The sequence below is a fragment of the Phocoena sinus genome, chromosome 20, assembly GCF_008692025.1.
Source record: "Phocoena sinus isolate mPhoSin1 chromosome 20, mPhoSin1.pri, whole genome shotgun sequence".
NCBI classification, from domain to species: Eukaryota; Metazoa; Chordata; class Mammalia; order Artiodactyla; family Phocoenidae; genus Phocoena; species Phocoena sinus.
The window spans coordinates 44212428-44230929 of NC_045782.1; the positions used below are offsets into that span (position 1 = coordinate 44212428).

Below are 18502 nucleotides of genomic sequence, written 5' to 3' on the forward strand. Positions count from 1 at the left end.
GTCCCAGGACTGCAGTAGGTGTGCACCTGGACCTGCTGAGGGAGCTGTGGAGACAGTTCAGACCCTGGCCGGGCCCAGCCCCCACGTATACTGGTCCACAAAGCCCACAGCTGCTAAAGCCAGACCCATCACAGCCGCGGGAGCACCTGTGGTCTGTTTGGTTGTTCCACAGGCACTAAATTTACAAAGTTGGCAGCAGAGGTCTAAATCCGTGGTTCACGCAGCTGCTGGGAGATATTTCAGCTCTGCTCGTGAATCGCACAGCCCCTGGGGCTCATCTGTGGTTTCACCCACACCTCTGCATGTGGGCAACCCACTGGCGTTGCTCCTGGGGATGCCGAGGTGGCTGGGGCACACAAGCCTGTCCAGGTGGGAGGGGGCTAGGATGGCAGCTGTGGCTCGCAAGCCTGCCCAAGCAGTGGCCAGTGCCTGGGGAAGGAGGCCGCAATGGCAGCCCCACCCCTCCCTTCACATACCACTTAAGATTGGTGCTTTGGTTCTGTGGTGGCCCAGGCTTCTTCTGAAAACGCTACTACTGCTGTGCGCCCCGCTCCAGCCCCTTCAGGCTGTCTCCATACAGCCAGCAGCAGTCCTCCCGCCGGGTCTGTTCTCTAAACCCTGCATTCTAGCACCCTCCCCCCACCCCCATACCAGCAGACGAGCTTCTCATGCTCAGGCTCCCAGGGCGGTGGCACAGACCTACCGTGTAGGTCTCTCTCTGTCCTGCCTGCCACAAACTGGTTGTTGCACTCTCCTCTGAGCCTCTGAAGCTCCTTTTCTGTCCCAGCTAATCTCCCTGCTGGGGATGGGACTTCCCAGGGTATGGGAACTTCTCTCCTTCAGCTCCTTCCCAAGGGCGGGGATCCCGTACCACTTCCCCTTTTTTTTAATTTTTTTAAACTTTTCATTTATTTATTTATAAAATTAATTTTATTTATTTTGGCTGCGTTGGGTCTTCGTTGCTGCGCGCAGGCTTTCTCTAGTTGCGGTGAGCAGGGGCTACTCTTTGTTGTGGTGCTCAGGCTTCTCATTGCGGTGGCTTCTCTTGATACAGAGCACGGGCTCTAGGGCACATGGGCTTCAGTAGTTGTGGCACGTGGGCTCAGTAGTTGTGGCTCACAGGCTCTAGAGTGCAGGCTCAGTAGTTGTGGCTCACAGGCTTAGTTGCTCCGCAGCATGTGGCATCTTCCTGGACTAGGGATCCAACCCGTGTCCCCTGCATTGGCAGGCAGATTCTTAACCACTGCACCATCAAGGAAGTCCCTGTAGATATATTCTTGGTATATTTGTGGGAAGAGGTGAGTTCCATGTCCTGTTACTCCACGACCTTGATTCTTCCTTCTCTTCTTTTCTTTTCTTTTTTTTAACATTTATTGAAGTATAATTGCTTTACAATGATGTGTTAGTTTCTGCTGTATACCAAAGTGAATCAGCTATACATATACATATATTCCCGTATACCCTCCCTCTTGCGTCTCCCTCCCACTCTCCCTATCCCACCCCTCTAGGTGGTCACAAAGCATCGAGCTGATCTCCCTGTGCTATGCAACTGCTTCCCACTAGCTATCTGTTTTTCATTTGGTAGTGTATATATGTCCATGCCACTCTCTCTTTGTCCCAGTTTACCCTTCCCCCTCCCCATGTCCTCAAGTCAGTTCTTTACATCTGCGTCTTTATTCCTGTCCTGCCCCTAGGTTCTTCATAACCTGTTTTTTTTTTTTAGGTTCCATGTATATGTGTTAGCATACAATGTTTGTTTTTCTCTTTCTGACGTACTTCACTCTGTATGACAGACTCTGGGTCCATCCACCTCACTACAAATAACTCAGTTTCATTTCTTTTTATGGCTGAGTAATATTCCATTGTATATATGTGCCACATCTCCCTCTCTTCTAGCAGATGATCAGGCATGTTCATGACTTGCTTCATTTAATCCTCAGAATAACAAAGGAGAATAGGCAGGAAAACTATATATAAATATAATTTTTTAACTAATAAGAAAACTGAACCCTAAGATAATTCAGATTCATTCTCCAAATCACATTGGTACTGTGTGGCAGAGCTGGGACTCAAATCTAATTTGTCTTGCTTAGTAGTCCTGAGAGCTAGCTCTTGTCCAGTACGTAATGCTGCCTTCCTCTTGTCATATGCCAGGTTCTGTCAGTCTTTACAGTATCTCTTGCATCTGTTTCTTTCTATGTCCCCTATAGTCATCTTACCTTATACCTTCGTTAACTCTTGCCTGATCTAAATTCTCTCCCTGCTTTAGGCTCCCTGCTCTCCCGTCCATGTGGTGTTTACAGCTACAGAGTGATTTCCTGTCATGTGACTCCTCTTGCTCAAAAACTGTCACTTCATTGCTTATGAAGTGAAGTCCTTCTAGATTCCTCAGTTACTTGTTACCTAAAGTCTTCAGCCAGAATTCATCTCTCCTCTAAGGAAGTAGGGGAAAAAAAGAATCCAATATGGATGTGTTTTTGTTCGGCCTAAACATTGCTTTTCTAAAATATGAGCCAACATTTTTAAGATCAGGAGATTTTGTTGAAAAGATCAGACTCTTGAAAAGTGGAAAATCTGGCAAGACTAGGCCTGCATTCTTGTGTGGCAAAAAATAGGCTGTTGTTGAGGAAATAGCTGCCTGCTTTAGACAAGGCAGCCTTTTCCTACTTCACCCTCAGTCCCTATTGTCTTCTTGACACTGAGGCCATCGTTTAGAACCATTTACCATCACACTTGTGCTGTAATTTTCTTATAGTGGAGAAATATTTTTCTCAAGCTTGGGTCTCTTATCAAATATTAGAAAGTAAGACTCAGAGCTATGCGTTACAAGAAAAATTAGGGCATGCTTCTTTAGAATATTCCTACTTACTAAAGTGCAAGCAAAGCATGTCTGTGTCAAAAGAACAGAACTTTTCTTATCCTGGCTTACTTCATTCATTGTCACATTGGTACCCATTGAGTATTTTGAGTTTCCCACCTTTGATTTAGAACATCTTGAATTACTTTCCAAAGAATATATACATAAAAGGTAGCAGAGCCAGGATTCAGCTCCAAAGCCCATATTCTTTTTGCTATATCATTCAGTATCTGAGTTCTTGTAGCTTTGTGTATTTCTGTCATAATGATTAACCAAAACTACTCAGAACATACATGTGCTTTGCAACATGGTAGCAATTTAGTAAATAGAGTATGTTAAATGATTCTATCTAGAACTAAAGGCAATAAATAAATGGTTTGTCTTGTTTGAGATGTCTTATACATGTCTTTTTTTTCCCCCCCATCTTTTTGAGATATGGGCATTTCCCAAAGGGCTATGTGTCTCATTTCTTCAGATCCCTAGTGATGAATTAGAATAAAAATCAACTTTTGATTTTCTCTGTTTAAATTTAGATTTAATGTTTGGTAATGCAAGCTGGCATAGCCCTTTTTGAGTAGGAGTATCCAAGAATGGCCCAAGTTCACTTGCTTGGAATTTCAAGTAGTTGAAGCTGTTTGGAGGTTAAATCTTTCTGATATAGTATCATTCTTCTGGGTATTTTTTTGGTATAGTATCCAGAGGGATTTTGCTGATTTTAGGACAGAGATTGGATATTATCTGATCTTGGGGAGAGTGTTGTTGCCAAGGTATTGCATTAATCCGTGATCTCAGGTGTAAACAACTTTTCTAGTGTTTGAACTAGACGAAGATTGATTTTTAGCTAGTGTTTCAAAACAGATTTATGTAGGCTAAAAAATACGTTCTGTCAGTGTTTGTGGCCCTTTTCTTACGTTACATTGCATAGTCATCTTCACCCGTAGGCTTCACTATATCTTATGTGTAGCTCAGTCCCTTGAAAAATAGCGTTTATGTGTAATATTTCTTTTTAAAATAATTCTCCTTTATCAGGAACTTTTGATTAGATAGAACATCTGACTATGCCAGGTTATATATAGTGGCATTTTTTTACATCAGAGGAGTCAGAAAAACTCACGTTACTTTGTAACAAGAAACAGTTATGCAGAATGTGTTTTAACCTTGGGGAAAATTACTTAATTCTTCTGACCTTGATTTTCACATGTATAAAACAAAGAATTAATTTAGATCAATAATTATCAATTTGAGGTGTATAAGAATTGCCTATGGAAAATGGAAAAACTACATGCATTTAAGTCTAACCCAAAGGGTTCTGATGTAGTAGGTTTATTTAGATTAAAGTTTTTCAACCTCAGGATTATTGACATTTAGGGCTGGATAATTCTATGTTTTGTGGACTGTCCTGTGCATTGTAGGATGTTTAGCAGTATCTATGGCCTTTACTCACTAGATGTTAGTAACAATCCCCCACCCCAAGTTATGACAACCAGAAGTGTCTCCTGACATGGCCAGATGTCCATGGGGGACAAAATTACCCCAGGCTGAGAACCACCTTCCCAGAGCCAGATCTAGAAATCTGCACTTTTTACTAGCTCCATTGGTAATTATATCATTAACTCTTAAAAGTGATCAATCAAGAATTTTTGCTGATTTTTCCATGCATGGTATATTTGCAGATAAAAATTAAGCAATCCATGTACAGTCAAGTTTTTAGAACATGTGGGTATTTCTCTTTAAAAAATAATTGTCAAACAATTTGATTGCATCGAAATGCAGTTGTTAAAATGCATAGCTAAAACTGTGGTGGTGCTTGTTTGAATCTAAAAATTCTTTATAAAGAAATTTCCCTTTCAGTGTTTTTAGTTGGTGATTCCTTGCGGCCTTTTGTTTCATTAGGATCAAGCGGCTAGAGACATGAAGAGACTTGAAGAAAAGGACAAGGAAAGAAAAAACGTAAAGTAAGTTGTTTTCTTCTCCCTCAAAAAAGTTACATAAAAATTGCTACAGTATTGCAAAGCCTATACCCCCAAAGTTTATAGAGAAAAATTAAAATACACAAATGACTTAAAGTTATTTCTGTATCTTGAATAATATTTCTTATAGTAATTAAAAAGCATTCTTTTTGGTATTCAACTATAAATAGTTTTTAGTAAACACAAGAATGAGTTACAGAGAGAATCGAGAGAGCATCATTACTAAAGTTTGGGTTCATTTTTCAGTCTTGTCCCGTAACTGATATAAAATAGACTTATGAAAAAAAATAGACTTATGCCTGTGTGATTGATTTTAAGAAGTAATGGTGATTGTATACAAAAAACTATATTTTTAATAATAAAACCTAATTTATTTAAGGGGTGACATGCTTTAGCCACTAGTCAGAACTTGAAATACTTTATTTTCTAGGAAAGAGAATTCTCCTCGTCCCCTTGCTGAATATACTCTTCTTAAGGCTTTTTTACCAAGTACAGGGAGGCATGGTTGGACTTTTACCTCTACTTGGCAGTCAGTGCTCAGGCCCTCCCCAAGGTTCCTGTGCCATATGGAGGTTCAGCCCTCTCTTTGGCGTTTACTGTGTGCTGCATCCTCTTCCAGCTGCCCTTCACTGGCGGTGCTGCTTGCCTTAGGGATAGCAAGTGCTCTAGGTTAGGCAGAAAGTCTGATTAAAAAGAGATGCTTATGGGAACTAAGCAGCCATACTGTCCACAGCTCCTGAGAGATGCAAGTGGCGATGGTCCACTTCTCCATGTGAACTGTTTGGGAGTTTTAGTCCCAAATTTTAAAAAGAGTTGATGTAGTTTTTCTCTCTGTCCCCAAGGATTTTGGCTAAATGCAGTTACTCCAGGGCTAGAAACTCTGGGGCACATTAAGAAAGTTGTGACAGTCTTTTTAGCATGTACCAAATGCAGGGTTTTTTTTTTTTAATATAAAATGCTTTATATTAAACACTGTACTGTGTTTGTTGTATGGGGTTGACAAGGCTGGGGTCCTTGGGTATCTCTCTTCAAAAGTTTTTACTCCCTATGTTCTTGTTAGTATTTGATGTTTCTAGGGGTACCATATCATCCCATTCAAAAGAAATGCAAACTGTGGCTTATAGAGTGAAACCAGACGTGTATGATGGATGGATAGTTTACAGTGTGCTTATTGCTGCTTTGTTATTGTTAGTGTTGAGAGTTCCTGTGCTATATGGAATTCAACACTAATGTGCTATAAGTATGGAGCTGGGTATGTGGAACATTTGCAGGGAAGTTTGTTTCTCCGCTTGTTTTTCCAGGGGTATTCGAGATGACATTGAAGAGGAAGATGACCAAGTGAGTTCCTATGCAGTATTTCTTTTACTTTTACCCCACAAAGTCTGTACTGGGGACAAGCTAGAGCTTGCCTTCACTGAAATAGCCATTCCTGACGTTCAGCAGGGAATGTCATTTGACTTGCTGCTTTTCTGCGTGTGTGACCAGTTGGTAATATAAAGATTCATGTGACTTTCCCCCATGTTGAAGATGGAACTTTTGATCAACTATGATATCAAAAGCAAATATGAGCTTTATTCAGCTTTTTTTAATCCAAAATTAATGTTTCTTCTGATAAATCAAGGAGTAGAGTAGAGTGGGATCTACGGATGGACTCTAGCAACATCTAACCTCTACCTGTTTCTAAGAGTTCTGTTTGTGATTCTTGTGTTTCAAGATGGAACATTAATTAAATGACTGTCCTTTAGGGTTTTTATTCGTTAGTATTTTTTTTCCCCCATTCAGTTGTGGGATGGTGAGAAGGGAACCAGAGTGAGCCTTTCCCAGGTTTGTGACCCCTCTAATCAGTGTCACCTTCCAAACTTGGATTGTTAAAGCCACAGCATGTGTTCCACAGCTCTGGGCACCCCACCTGAGGAAGGCTGTGGAACAGACAGATATATGTCTTCTTTTAAGCAAGCTAAATCATTTTATGGTAGTAACCGTCTCATTCATTTCCTCTGATTGTCCCTCTGAATACTGCTATTGTTAATGGAATCATTGCTAGTAAGAGTCTTGGTAGGTATTTAAACTGTGCAGTTATCTGTACACTGTATGCACTAATTACAAGAGCAGAAATGTTCTCATTTATACTTGGGTATGATTATGTTCTTGTGCTTTCCTGCAGGAAGCTTATTTTCGGTACATGGCAGAGAATCCAACTGCTGGCGTGGTTCAGGAGGAAGAGGAAGATAATTTGGAATATGATAGTGATGGAAATCCAATTGCACCTTCCAAAAAAATCATTGATCCTCTTCCTCCCATTGATCATTCAGAGGTATGGTGTTTCTTGCTGAATTTGACTCTTCTTTCAAGCTGATACAGTTTTCTTTAGCTTTAATATTTAGGTTTTCCCAATCTCCTGATTCGTACTCCTTATTATGTCATGAGACTATTTCTTTGGACTCTTGTCATCTTTACCAAATGGTTGAGTCAGAAGGTGACTGAGTGGTTGAGACTTCGTAGCCTATACTGTTGAAGGTACAGCTGAGTCACTTGCTCACATTCAGTTTTTTTCAAACAATTGTACTTGTTTTCTGCACCATCACTTACCATCTTCATCTCACAGTGGGTCCGTGGGCCTGCATTTGCTTTTTTAAAAATTAATGAATTAATTATTTTTAAAAATTTATTATTTATTTTTAAAATAAATTTATTTTTGGCTGTGTTGGGTCTTTGTTGCTGTTTGCGGGCTTTCTCTAGTTGTGGACAGCGGGGGCTACTCTTCGTTGTGGTGCATGGGCTTCCCATTGCTGTAGCTTCTCTTGTTGCAGAGCATGGGCTCTAGGCGCGTGGGCTTCAGTAGTTGTGGCACACGGGCTCAGTAGTTATGGCTCACGAGCTCTAGGGCACAGGCTCAGTAGTTGTGGCGCACGGGCTTAGTTACTCTGCGGCATGTGGGATCTTCCCGGACCAGGGCTCGAACGTGTGTCCCCTGCATTGGCAGGTGGATTCTCAACCACTGCACGACCAGGGAAGCCCCTGCATTTGCTTTTTAATTGCTGCAAATCTTTAGTATTTTTCCTAGATCTGGAGCAGATGAGGAGTTGTTCCTTCAAAGTGGAACCAGGAATTACATGGCCCTTAAATCAGGAAAAGGAAATGAGGATATCAGTGTACTCACTTGTGGTGGGGGGGAAATCAGTATTTCATCCAGGTTAAATATCCGACTAGACCTTGCATAGATCTGGAGCAGTGGTTCTCAAAGTGTGGTCCAAGGAGTCCTAGAAGGATCTTTTCACGGAGTCTACAAAGTCAAAAGAATTTTCATAGTAATGCTGAGATCATTTACCTTTTTCACTGTGTCAGCATTTGCACCAGTGACTAAAAGCAATGCTGATTCATTAACATGAATCAAGATAGTAGCACCAGTTGCTTCTCCCTGCCAGATCATCACAGTCACACACCGCTCCCCCCAAAAAAACCCAAAACAGATACAAGCCAGTTTCACTTAACAGTATCCTTGATGAAACAGTAAAAAATATTTATTAAATCTTGACCTTTATGTTAACATGTCTTTTTATCCTGTGACAAAATGGGAAGGGCAAATCATTTCTATTGCATGCCAAAATATGACAGTTGTCTCAAGGAAAGGCACTTAGGTGTTCGAGTTGTGAGCTAAGCTAGATGCTCTTTTTTCATGGAACACCATTTTCACTTGAGAAAATGAATGAGACTTCAAGGAAAACAAAAGTGTCTATTGCCAATGATAGAAAATCAAGCTTTCAAGCAAAAATTAGAATTTGGGAAACATATTCACCATGGTGAGCTTGATAGCTTTCTAATACTTAAAGTCTGTTGATAATCAACCATGATATATATAGTTTTTAAATTATATAATGAAATGTTTTGGATGATCTGCAGACCATTTCAGTGAACCATTGTTTTCAAATGGCCAATACACGATGTTACAAAATCATGCGTGAGTAAAGGCTCCATTCAAAGTGCATGATAGACGGATGAATTGTAATGTAACAGAATGTAAAAGTTAGTTGATACAGTTTCAGATTACACAATGAAAATAATCTTTGAGAAATGTCAACTTGTCGAGGTTTAGTATAGTATTGAAGAAGAGTTAAAGTCCACAAGCATCTGAAAAGATTATTAATAAATACTCCTGTCCCTTTTCCAACTACATATCTTTGTGAGGACAGATTTCCTTGGCTTTAATCAAAACAACATTGCAACAGTTTGCAGTAGGAAATATTTTCTTAGTCAGACATTAGAATGATTTGCAAAAATGTAACGGAATGTTATAAAAAAATTACTTTTATTAAAGCATTTATGTTAAAGTGTGATGGGTTTGTTGTGGGTTTTTTTTAACATCTTAATTGGAGTATAATTGCTTTACAGTATTGTGTTAGTTTCTGCTGTATAACAAAGTGAATCAGCTATATGCATACATATATCCCCATATCCCCCTCCCTCTTGCATCTCCCTCCCACCCTCCTTATCCCAGCCCTCTAGTTGGTCGCAGAGCACCGAGCTGATCTCCCTGTGCTATGTGGCTGCTTCCCACTAGCTATCTATTTTACATTTGGTAGTGTATATATGTCAGTGCTACTCTCTCACTTCGTTCCAGCTTACCCTTCCCCCTCCCCTTGTCTTCAGGTCCATTCTCTGTGTCTGTGTCTTTATTCCTGTCCTGCCCCTAGGTTCATTAGAACCATTTTTTTTTTTTAGATTCCATATATATGTGTTAGCATATGGTATTTGTTTTTCTCTTTCTGACTTACTTCACTCTGTATGACAGACCCTAGGTCCATCCACCTCACTACAAATAACTCAATTTCGTTCCTTTTTATGGCTGAGTAATATTCCATTGTATATATATGCCACATCTTCTTTATCCATTCATCTGTTGATGGACACTTAGGTTGCTTCCATGTCCTGGCTATTGTAAATAGAGCTGCAGTGAACATTGTGGTACATGACTCTTTTTGAATTATGGTTATCTCAGGGTATATGCCCAGTAGTGGGATTGCTGGGTCATATGGTAGTTCTATATTTAGTTTTGTAAGGAACCTCCATACTGTTCTCCATAGTGGCTGCATCAATTTACATTCCCAACAGTGCAAGAGGGTTCCCTTTTTTCCACACCCTCTCCAGCATATATTGTTTGTAGATTTTTTCATGGTGGCCATTCTGACTGGTGTGAGGAGATATACCTCATTGTAGTTTTGATTTGCATTTCTCTAATGATTAGTGATGCTGAGCATCTTTTCATGTGTTTGTTGGCAATCTGTATATCTTCTTTGGAGAGATGTCTGTTTAGGTCTTCTGCCCATTTTTGGATTGGGTTGTTTGGTTTTTTTGATATTGAGCTGCTTGTAAATTTTGGAGATTAATCCTTTGTCCGTTGCTTCATTTGCAAATATTTTCTCCCATTCTGGGGTTGTCTTTTCATCTTTTTAAAATAAATTTATTTAATTATTTATTATTTTTGGCTGTGTTGGGTCTTCATTGCTGTGCGCGGGCTTTCTCTAGTTGTGGCCAGTGGGGGCTACTCTTCTTTGCTGTGTGCGGCTTCTCATTGTGGCTTCTCTTAGTTGCGGAACATGGGCTCTAGGCACGCGGGCTTCAGTAGTTGTGGCTTGCGGGCTCTAGAGCGCAGGCTCATTTGCAGTGCACCGTGTTGCTCCGCGGCGTGTGGGAATCTTCCTGGACCAGGGCTCGAACCCGTGTCCTGTGCATTGGCAGGCAGATTCTTAACCACTGTGCCACCAGGGAAGTCCCTTTTCATTTTCCTTTGCTGTGCAAAAGCTTTTAAGTTTCTTTAGGTCCCATTTGTTTTTGTTTTTATTTCCCTTTCTCTAGGAGGTGGGTCAAAAAAGGATCTTACTGTGATTTATGTCATAGAGTGTTCTCCCTGTGTTTTCCTCTAAGAGTTTTATAGTGTCTGCCCTTACATTTAAGTCTTTAATCCATTTTGAGTTTATTTTTGTGTATGGTGTTAAGAAGTGTTCTAATTTCATTCTTTTACGTGTAGCTGTCCAGTTTTCCCTGCACCACTTATTGAAGAGGCTGTCTTTTCTCCATTGTATCCTCTTGCCTCCTTTATCAAAGATAAGGTGACCTTATGTGCATGGGTTTATCTCTGGGCTTAATCGTGTACCATTGATCTATATTTCTGTTTTTGTGCCAGTACCATACTGTCTTGATAACTGTAGGTTTGTAGTGTAGTCTGAAGTCAGCCTGATTCCTCCAGCTCCGTTTTTCTTTCTCAAGATTGTTTTGGCTACTCGGGGTCTTTTGTGTTCCCATACAAATAGTGCACTTTTTTGTTCTAATTCTGTGAAAAATGCCATTGGTAGTTTGATAGGGATTGCATTGAATCTGTAGATTGCTTTGGGTAGTATAGTCATTTTCACAATGTTGATTCTTCCAATCCAGGAACATAGTATATCTCTCCATCTGTTTGTGTCATCATTAATTTCTTTCATCAGTGTCTTAGCTTTCTGCATACAGGTCTTTTGTCTTCCTAGGTAGGTTTATTCGTAGGTATTTTATTCTTTTTGTTGCAAAGGTAAATGGGAGTGTTTCCTTAATTTCTCTTTCAGATTTTTCATCGTTAGTGTATAGGACTGCAAGAGATTTTTGTGCATTAAATTTTGTATCCTGCTACTCAACCAAATTCATTGATTAGCTCTAGTAGTTATCTGGTGGCATCTTTAGGATTCTCTATGTATAGTATCATGTCATCTGCAAACAGTGGCAGTTTTACTTCTTCTTTTTCAATTTGGATTCCTTTTATTTCTTTTTCTTCTCTGATTGCTGTGGCTAAAACTTCCAAGACTATGTTGAATAATAGTGGTGAGTGTGGGCAACCTTGTCTTGTTCCTGATCTTAGAGGAAATGGTTTCCGTTTTTCACCATTGAGAACAATGTTGGCTGTGGGTTTGTCATATATGGCCTTTATTATGTTGAGGTAGGTTCCCAGGTTTGTTGTTACTTTAACATGAATTTTAAAATTTGTTTTAAGTTTAATACAGTAAATATCAGTAGATTTAACCTACATAAACAAAAGCTCATTGTGTTTCTGTTAAGTGTAAAGGGTACATGAGACTAAAAAGTTTGAGAACTACTGGTCTAGACTGGAGTATGGGTTATATTCAGCTTTTTAAATGTTTCCTTTGGCACAGCTGTTACCACATAAGGAGTTGGCATTTTTACATGTGGCAAGTTAAATATCTGAAACTGATCTAGGAGGATGCATGCATGATAAAGAGTGAAAAGCTAATAAGGAAAAGCTCAAATATTTGAAATATTCATTTAATAAAATATTTGAGATATTTGACAAAGTGGTCAAACTTCATTATCCTGCCTGGGATATCCCACAGTTGTCTTAATATAATGAGAAGTCTGCCAGGAGAGACCAGATATGAAGAAAGGATACCCCTTTCTTCACATTCTTCTTTTTTTTTCCTCTCTTCTGGGTTAAAAAAAAAAATGTGTGTGTGTAAAAAATTTACATATTTGTAAATTTTTGTGAACAAAGACAAAAATTCTTGCCCTCATGGACCTTCTGTTCTGGTAAGAGAAGAGAACTGAAGAAAAGGGCTTAGTGCAGCATTGTGGGGAGCATAACCAAAGGTCCTGTTAATAATAAAACTAAATTCTTTCTTTTTGTTGATAGTACCATAGAAAGATAATAAATTTTAGGCTGTATCTCGAGTTATGAAATTTTTGACCACCTATGAAAGGCTTAAGTTCTCCTTAAAGAATAAGTTTATTGTAGACATATCATGTCAGAAAGAGAATCATTTAGCCAGATTCACATGTGGTAATATGCTAGTGTTTTGTATTCTTAGTACAGTAAGCTATGAAAGATTAGCAGAAATGACTTCTTCCCTCTTTGGAACTGGAAATGCTTGGCCATACATTTCTTAAAAGTTATGTAAACAGTTCCATGTTTTTAAAAAGAATGGAACTCCCTCTAAAGGTAGAGCTTTCCCCAAAGGAAATATTAGAAATGTTTTTAAATGCCGAGATCTAGGTGAACAGCTTACTGCAAAACATATTTAAATGTTATATGATGGAATATCTGAGTCCTTTTTGGCATTAGAGATTCCCTAGTTTGCATCAAGGCTGTTCAAACCTGAGGTGTCCTAAAGAGTCTCTTTAGGAAATAGGTTGGTGTTTATTGAAAACAGGAACAAGAAAAAGTACTGGCTGTACTTTCGGGATTTGTGTCATGAATAAATGAATTCCTTTGTTCTCTCTAGCTGGTTATGGCTTTACTTGTATAATATTTGTGAAAGGTTATTTTGTATTAAAATCAAACTTACAGGATTGACTCTTGAATTCTAGACTAACTTTGAATAATTGGACCTGCAGATTGACTATCCACCATTTGAAAAAAATTTTTACAATGAACATGAAGAGATAACCAACCTCACCCCACAGCAGCTAATAGATCTCCGGCATAAGCTCAATCTTCGGGTAAGTCAGCCATTAAGGCAAATATTCATATTAATGTTAATTAGTGCAGGGTTAGTATTACTGCTTATCCAAACTGAAGTAATCTTGAATTTCTTTTCTAATAGTCCCTGAACTATCTTTGATAAAGTAATAATTAGATCCCTTGGGCTCTTGTGTCTTGATTTTGTTGTTTTAGTCTTATAGCTGTTTTAGGATAGGATTATTCATTCTTTCATGTGATACACATGAATACTATATGTATGTGTTCAGTCAACTTTGTGTGTTGTGTTGGAACAATAGGTCATGTGACCTGAAAACTAATCAGCAAGTATTTCTGCAGTGAGAACAGTATGCTAAGAACTGCGTTGGGTGGGCTAGAGATGAAGGCAAGGGGTTCCCATCTTCAGGAAGAGGAGACAAGATTAATAGATGTGGACAATATTGGAAGTTTTAGACTATTTCGAAATTAAGATACACTTGCTTCTCAAACTATATACAGCACGCATTTTTAATTAGAAGAAGAAATTAACAACTTTAAAAAATATGCATGTACTAATATCAGAATAGTAGTTTAAATTGTCCACTAAAAAGCTTTGGGTTGCACACTGACCACATTGTTTAGGGTGCTGCTAGATGTTAAGTGAAACACACAGATAATACAGTGATGTATGCTCTTGTGTGGACAACTTTCTGGCCTTACCAGTTGCTACATGATGTTTGAACTTGTGTTTTCTGAGGGTAGGTGGGTGGGAGGGTGTGTGTGTGTGTGTGTGTGTGTGTATACGTATGTACTTGTCTGTTTTCTAAGAAGTACCCCTTCAAAAAAACTTCTAAGTGAAATCCTGGTTGGAAATATCAGCATCACCTGAGAAACCTTGATGGAGGTGGAGCCCAGTTCTTCACCTGGGTGCAGTTCAAACAACGTTTGGCAGTGTCTGGATCATCACTAAGCGGGATGTTAGCTCTTCAGGCATCACTGAAATTGGAGACAGTAGACAATATCTTTGTAACTAGTGGGTATAGACGTGTCTGAATTTGGAGCTCATTTGCACTGTTTATTTCAAGAGTAAATTTTATTTTTTCTACCACCTGGTTAATAGTTATGCAAATGGAAGAAGTATATTAATGGCTTTTTCCAATTTACTGAACATCTTTTTATTTCTTATGAGAAAATTGATTTTGATTTAAGAGATTTCTAGGCCCTTAATCATTTAAAATGATATGACTATTATCTCAGGAACATTTATCTTGGAGTTTTTTATATGAGGTTTTAGACCTGTTATTATTTGAATTTTACCTTTTCAAACAGTGTAGGCTATTAGCTACAGACTTATATTTTCACTTCTTCATACTCCCAACTAAATGCTAGGTAGATACAGGCAAATATTCTTGAACTTCTAATGCTGTTTGTTTTGAAGTACAGTCATTCCTGCAAGTTGTCTTTATCTCTAGGTTTCTGGTGCTGCACCTCCTAGACCAGGAAGTAGTTTTGCTCATTTTGGGTTTGATGAGCAACTTATGCACCAGATTCGGAAATCTGAGTACACACAGCCCACTCCAATACAGTGCCAGGTAAGTAAAACATATTGAAAGAAAAATGAAGTAGAATGACATTGTGACTTTTTTTTTTAACAAGTTAAAGCAATGAAAGTTTAGTATAGAACTGTATTGACGTGGATAGAATTTTTGAAACGTTTAAAAATTAAAGAGCAAAAGTGAATTTTTTACCACTCTTAAGAAGTTGCTGGCTGTTCTCACCTTCTCAGGTGGACTGCATTCTGTCTATGGAATGTGTGTCTTTCTAAATAAACTGCTTTCACTTTACTATGGCTGGCTCTTGAATTCTTTCCTGTGCAAAGCCAAGGAAGGACCCTCACTTGGCAGCCTGTCCTAGGAACTTGCCTGCGACCTAGGACATGAGGTGGTCTTCTCCCCTCCGCACTTTTCCTTTGATTATAAAAATGTAGTCTGCTTAGTTCTTGGGGCAGAGCCCTCTTGCCTGCCCACTTGTGTCTTTCACAAGCATCCTATATTAATAAATCTACTTAACCTATTTTTTAAAAAAGTTGCTAAGGGGCTGGGAAATGTTCTTTTGTGTCTGATAAATGTCTTGAAAATATGATCTGAAGAAAATAGTTCATTAGGCCTAGACTGAACAAAATAAAATTTGTGCATAGAGAAGTTTAGCACTGTCGATTATGAGGATTCCTTTGTCCATGGCCTGAAAATTCTCATAACTGAAAGGAATAGCTTCTGTTTCTCATTAATATATGGATTTTATTCATTTCTATGCAGTTCAGTATGTGGATGAGACAGTCTCGACCTTCACAAGGGGGACAAATTTTTAAAAATTTTAGCAATGATAATATTTTCTACAGATCAAAAAGTTAATGGGAATTCCAGGTATTTCTTGTTATTCCATAGCCAGTATGCATAGCCCAGGACATTTTTGTTCCATTGGAAATAAATGTCATTAATAGTCATTTACCCTTCCACAGAATTTCCTTCAGCACATCTTTAAAATCGAAAGTTTGGAGTGGATTTTTTTTTTTTTTCTTTAGGGTGTACCTGTGGCATTAAGTGGTAGAGACATGATTGGTATTGCCAAAACAGGCAGTGGGAAAACTGCGGCCTTTATCTGGCCCATGTTGATTCATATAATGGACCAGAAAGAATTGGAACCAGGTGATGGACCAATTGCAGTGATTGTGTGTCCTACTAGGGAGCTTTGTCAGCAGGTATGTGCTTTGTGTAGAAGCCCCCCCTCCATATGTTAACTGGTAAGGGACTAGCCAGTCAAATGGGTAGAATTACCAGGAAACTTTTTTTTAATTGTAGTGAAATACACAAAATTTACTATTATAGCCATTTTTAAATGTACCGTTAAGTGGCATTAAGTACATTCACATTGTTGTGCTACCAGGAAACTTCTGGAAAATATTATGTGTTATAGATTTTCTGTATAACCAAATTAATGTGGGAACTGTATTATAAAGTTTTCCTCCTGGGTTAATTCATTCTGTTTGGTAGAAGGGCAGTACCAGGGTCGGGAAGAGAGGTGAAACAGAATAATCACAGCAAGATTTTAGATAGCCTGTTAAGATACGATAATGGCGCTCTGTTCATTTACTTTATAAGTAAAATTGTGTTTTTAAAGCATTTTCTAGCTTTTGATTTTCTATTGATACCGCATTCTGTGCGTTTTTCATAGCTCCCTTTTGGGTTATGACAGAGGTATCTGTTGTCACAGTTTGTTAATAATATGTCATTATGTCAACTTTGTAGATCCACGCAGAATGCAAGCGGTTTGGGAAAGCGTATAATCTCCGATCAGTGGCCGTGTATGGAGGAGGGAGCATGTGGGAGCAGGCCAAGGCCCTTCAGGAAGGGGCAGAGATTGTTGTCTGTACACCAGTAAGTATGTCTTGTGTTTAAATAGCTTATCAGCCTCTCTTGGTATGAAAAAAAATGGTTAGTTGTTGGAGGGCATTTCCCCTAAAATGTGGTAAAGCAGGGTTAAGAATACTCTGATGCAATGACAGCTGGTGGCTTTGGTTTAATTTTGATTGCTAGCCTAAAACAGCAGTCCAGTAAGATTCTCTCTGCTGTGAATTGCCCTCTGTAGCAAACAGTTTTTCTTATGCTCTCCTAGAAAAGGGATCCATGCTTACTGAGAGCACCAAGAATCAGAAAGTTGTTCAGGGTATGGTCAGAACTGCCTAGAAGATTGTAGTTTAAACATTAAAACCCATTAATAAGGCTTTAACTTAGGTAATTTCAGAATGCCTCACAAAAAATAGTTCTGACCATCTTTCCACAATTTAAATCAAAATTAACGTAAAGGAAGAATCCCGTTGCGTTTTCAGATTTTCTGTTCTTTTGGGCTCTGCAGTGCGTAAAGTCTGAGGCTGTCAGAGCAGTATCTATTACGGTCTAAGACTGGAGTATTAGCACTTTTGCCAGGAGTGGAACTCTAGAAAGTTCTTGTAAATGCCTTTAATTATACAATCGGCCCTCCACATCGGCAGGTTTCCCTGTGAGTTTCACCAACTAAGGATTGAAAATATTCGGGAAAAAAATTCCAAAAAGCAAAACTTGAATTTGCTGCGTGCTGGCAACTATTTACGTAGCATTTACGTTGCATTAGGTATTATAAGTAGAGATGGTTTAAAGGATACAGGAGGGTGTGTGTGGGTTGCATGTGCAAACACTCCTTCATTTTGTTTAAGGGACTTGAGCGTCCTCATGGGGGGTGAGTGTGGGTGATCCTGGAACCAGTGTCCAGCAGACACTGGGATGACTATGCTTACTATTCATTTTCTGGATCTCATAGGGTCGACTTATTGATCATGTGAAGAAGAAAGCTACCAACCTTCAAAGAGTCTCTTACCTTGTATTTGATGAAGCAGATCGAATGTTTGACATGGGATTTGGTATGCCTTGAATACCAGTTTCTTCTGTCCCCGTCCTCATGATACTAGTTTTTTCCATATCTTTCTAGACTTAATTTTTTCTCTGCACGAGAGAAGCTAAAAATACTCCTGGATAGGATTAGACCATAGAGATATTGCTAAGACATTAACTATTTTTAGGACCTTTTTCAGGAAAAGTATATAGGCTTAACTGGGTTGAGGACATTTGAAAGTACCTGTGAATATAAGGGGAATATCGTCTCTAGGCTTTATTTTTATTCATATGCCTTTGTGGAGGTCAAGGTCTGTGTTCTTAGGTAGGTGGATATCATATCATTCAAGGCCTTTTGCTTTCCTGTCCTCCTTGACTTAACCAGCTGTGTGAAAATTCTAAATAGCTATCTTTATGGATTGGATCATCCCTGGGCCCAGCCAATGGTGCTGGGGTAATTGTTTCTGAGTTTCATACTGAGTGATAGGTCTAGGAGTTCCAGAATTTCCTTAATTCTTATAATGTCTCATGTGAAGATTTTTACTAAAATGACTTTTCCCAGGCATCCCAAACTGTCATACAGAGGTATGATACTAATTTTACTGTTCTGCTTCTTCCAGAGTACCAGGTGCGATCCATAGCAAGTCATGTCCGTCCTGACAGACAGAGTACGTATGAAGCAGTTTCATTAAGCCATGTTTGTACTCAGAATAAACACTTGTTTATTTTATAAGCACTCACAGCTATGGCAGCAAAAATGATCACGTGTGTTCTAGTGAGGAACCATAAAGGGGAAGATAATGATGGGGACAGG

General features: G+C 39.0%; 1 protein-coding gene across 4 annotated transcripts in view; it reads left to right on the top strand.

Moving 5' to 3' along the window:
- DDX42 (DEAD-box helicase 42) overlaps positions 1-18502 on the top strand; it is a 54031-nt gene that overhangs the window by 27707 nt on the left and 7822 nt on the right. For 2 of the 4 annotated variants that reach the window (XM_032617145.1, XM_032617146.1), the window contains exons 4-12: positions 4751-4812; positions 6129-6165; positions 6992-7141; positions 13201-13305; positions 14737-14856; positions 15846-16022; positions 16570-16698; positions 17618-17717; positions 18309-18356. In XM_032617145.1, the coding sequence (XP_032473036.1) occupies positions 4751-4812; positions 6129-6165; positions 6992-7141; positions 13201-13305; positions 14737-14856; positions 15846-16022; positions 16570-16698; positions 17618-17717; positions 18309-18356 (928 nt within the window). The remainder of the gene's footprint in view (positions 1-4750; positions 4813-6128; positions 6166-6991; positions 7142-13200; positions 13306-14736; positions 14857-15845; positions 16023-16569; positions 16699-17617; positions 17718-18308; positions 18357-18502) is intronic. The other 2 variants (XM_032617147.1, XM_032617148.1) reach the window with 2 other exon arrangements.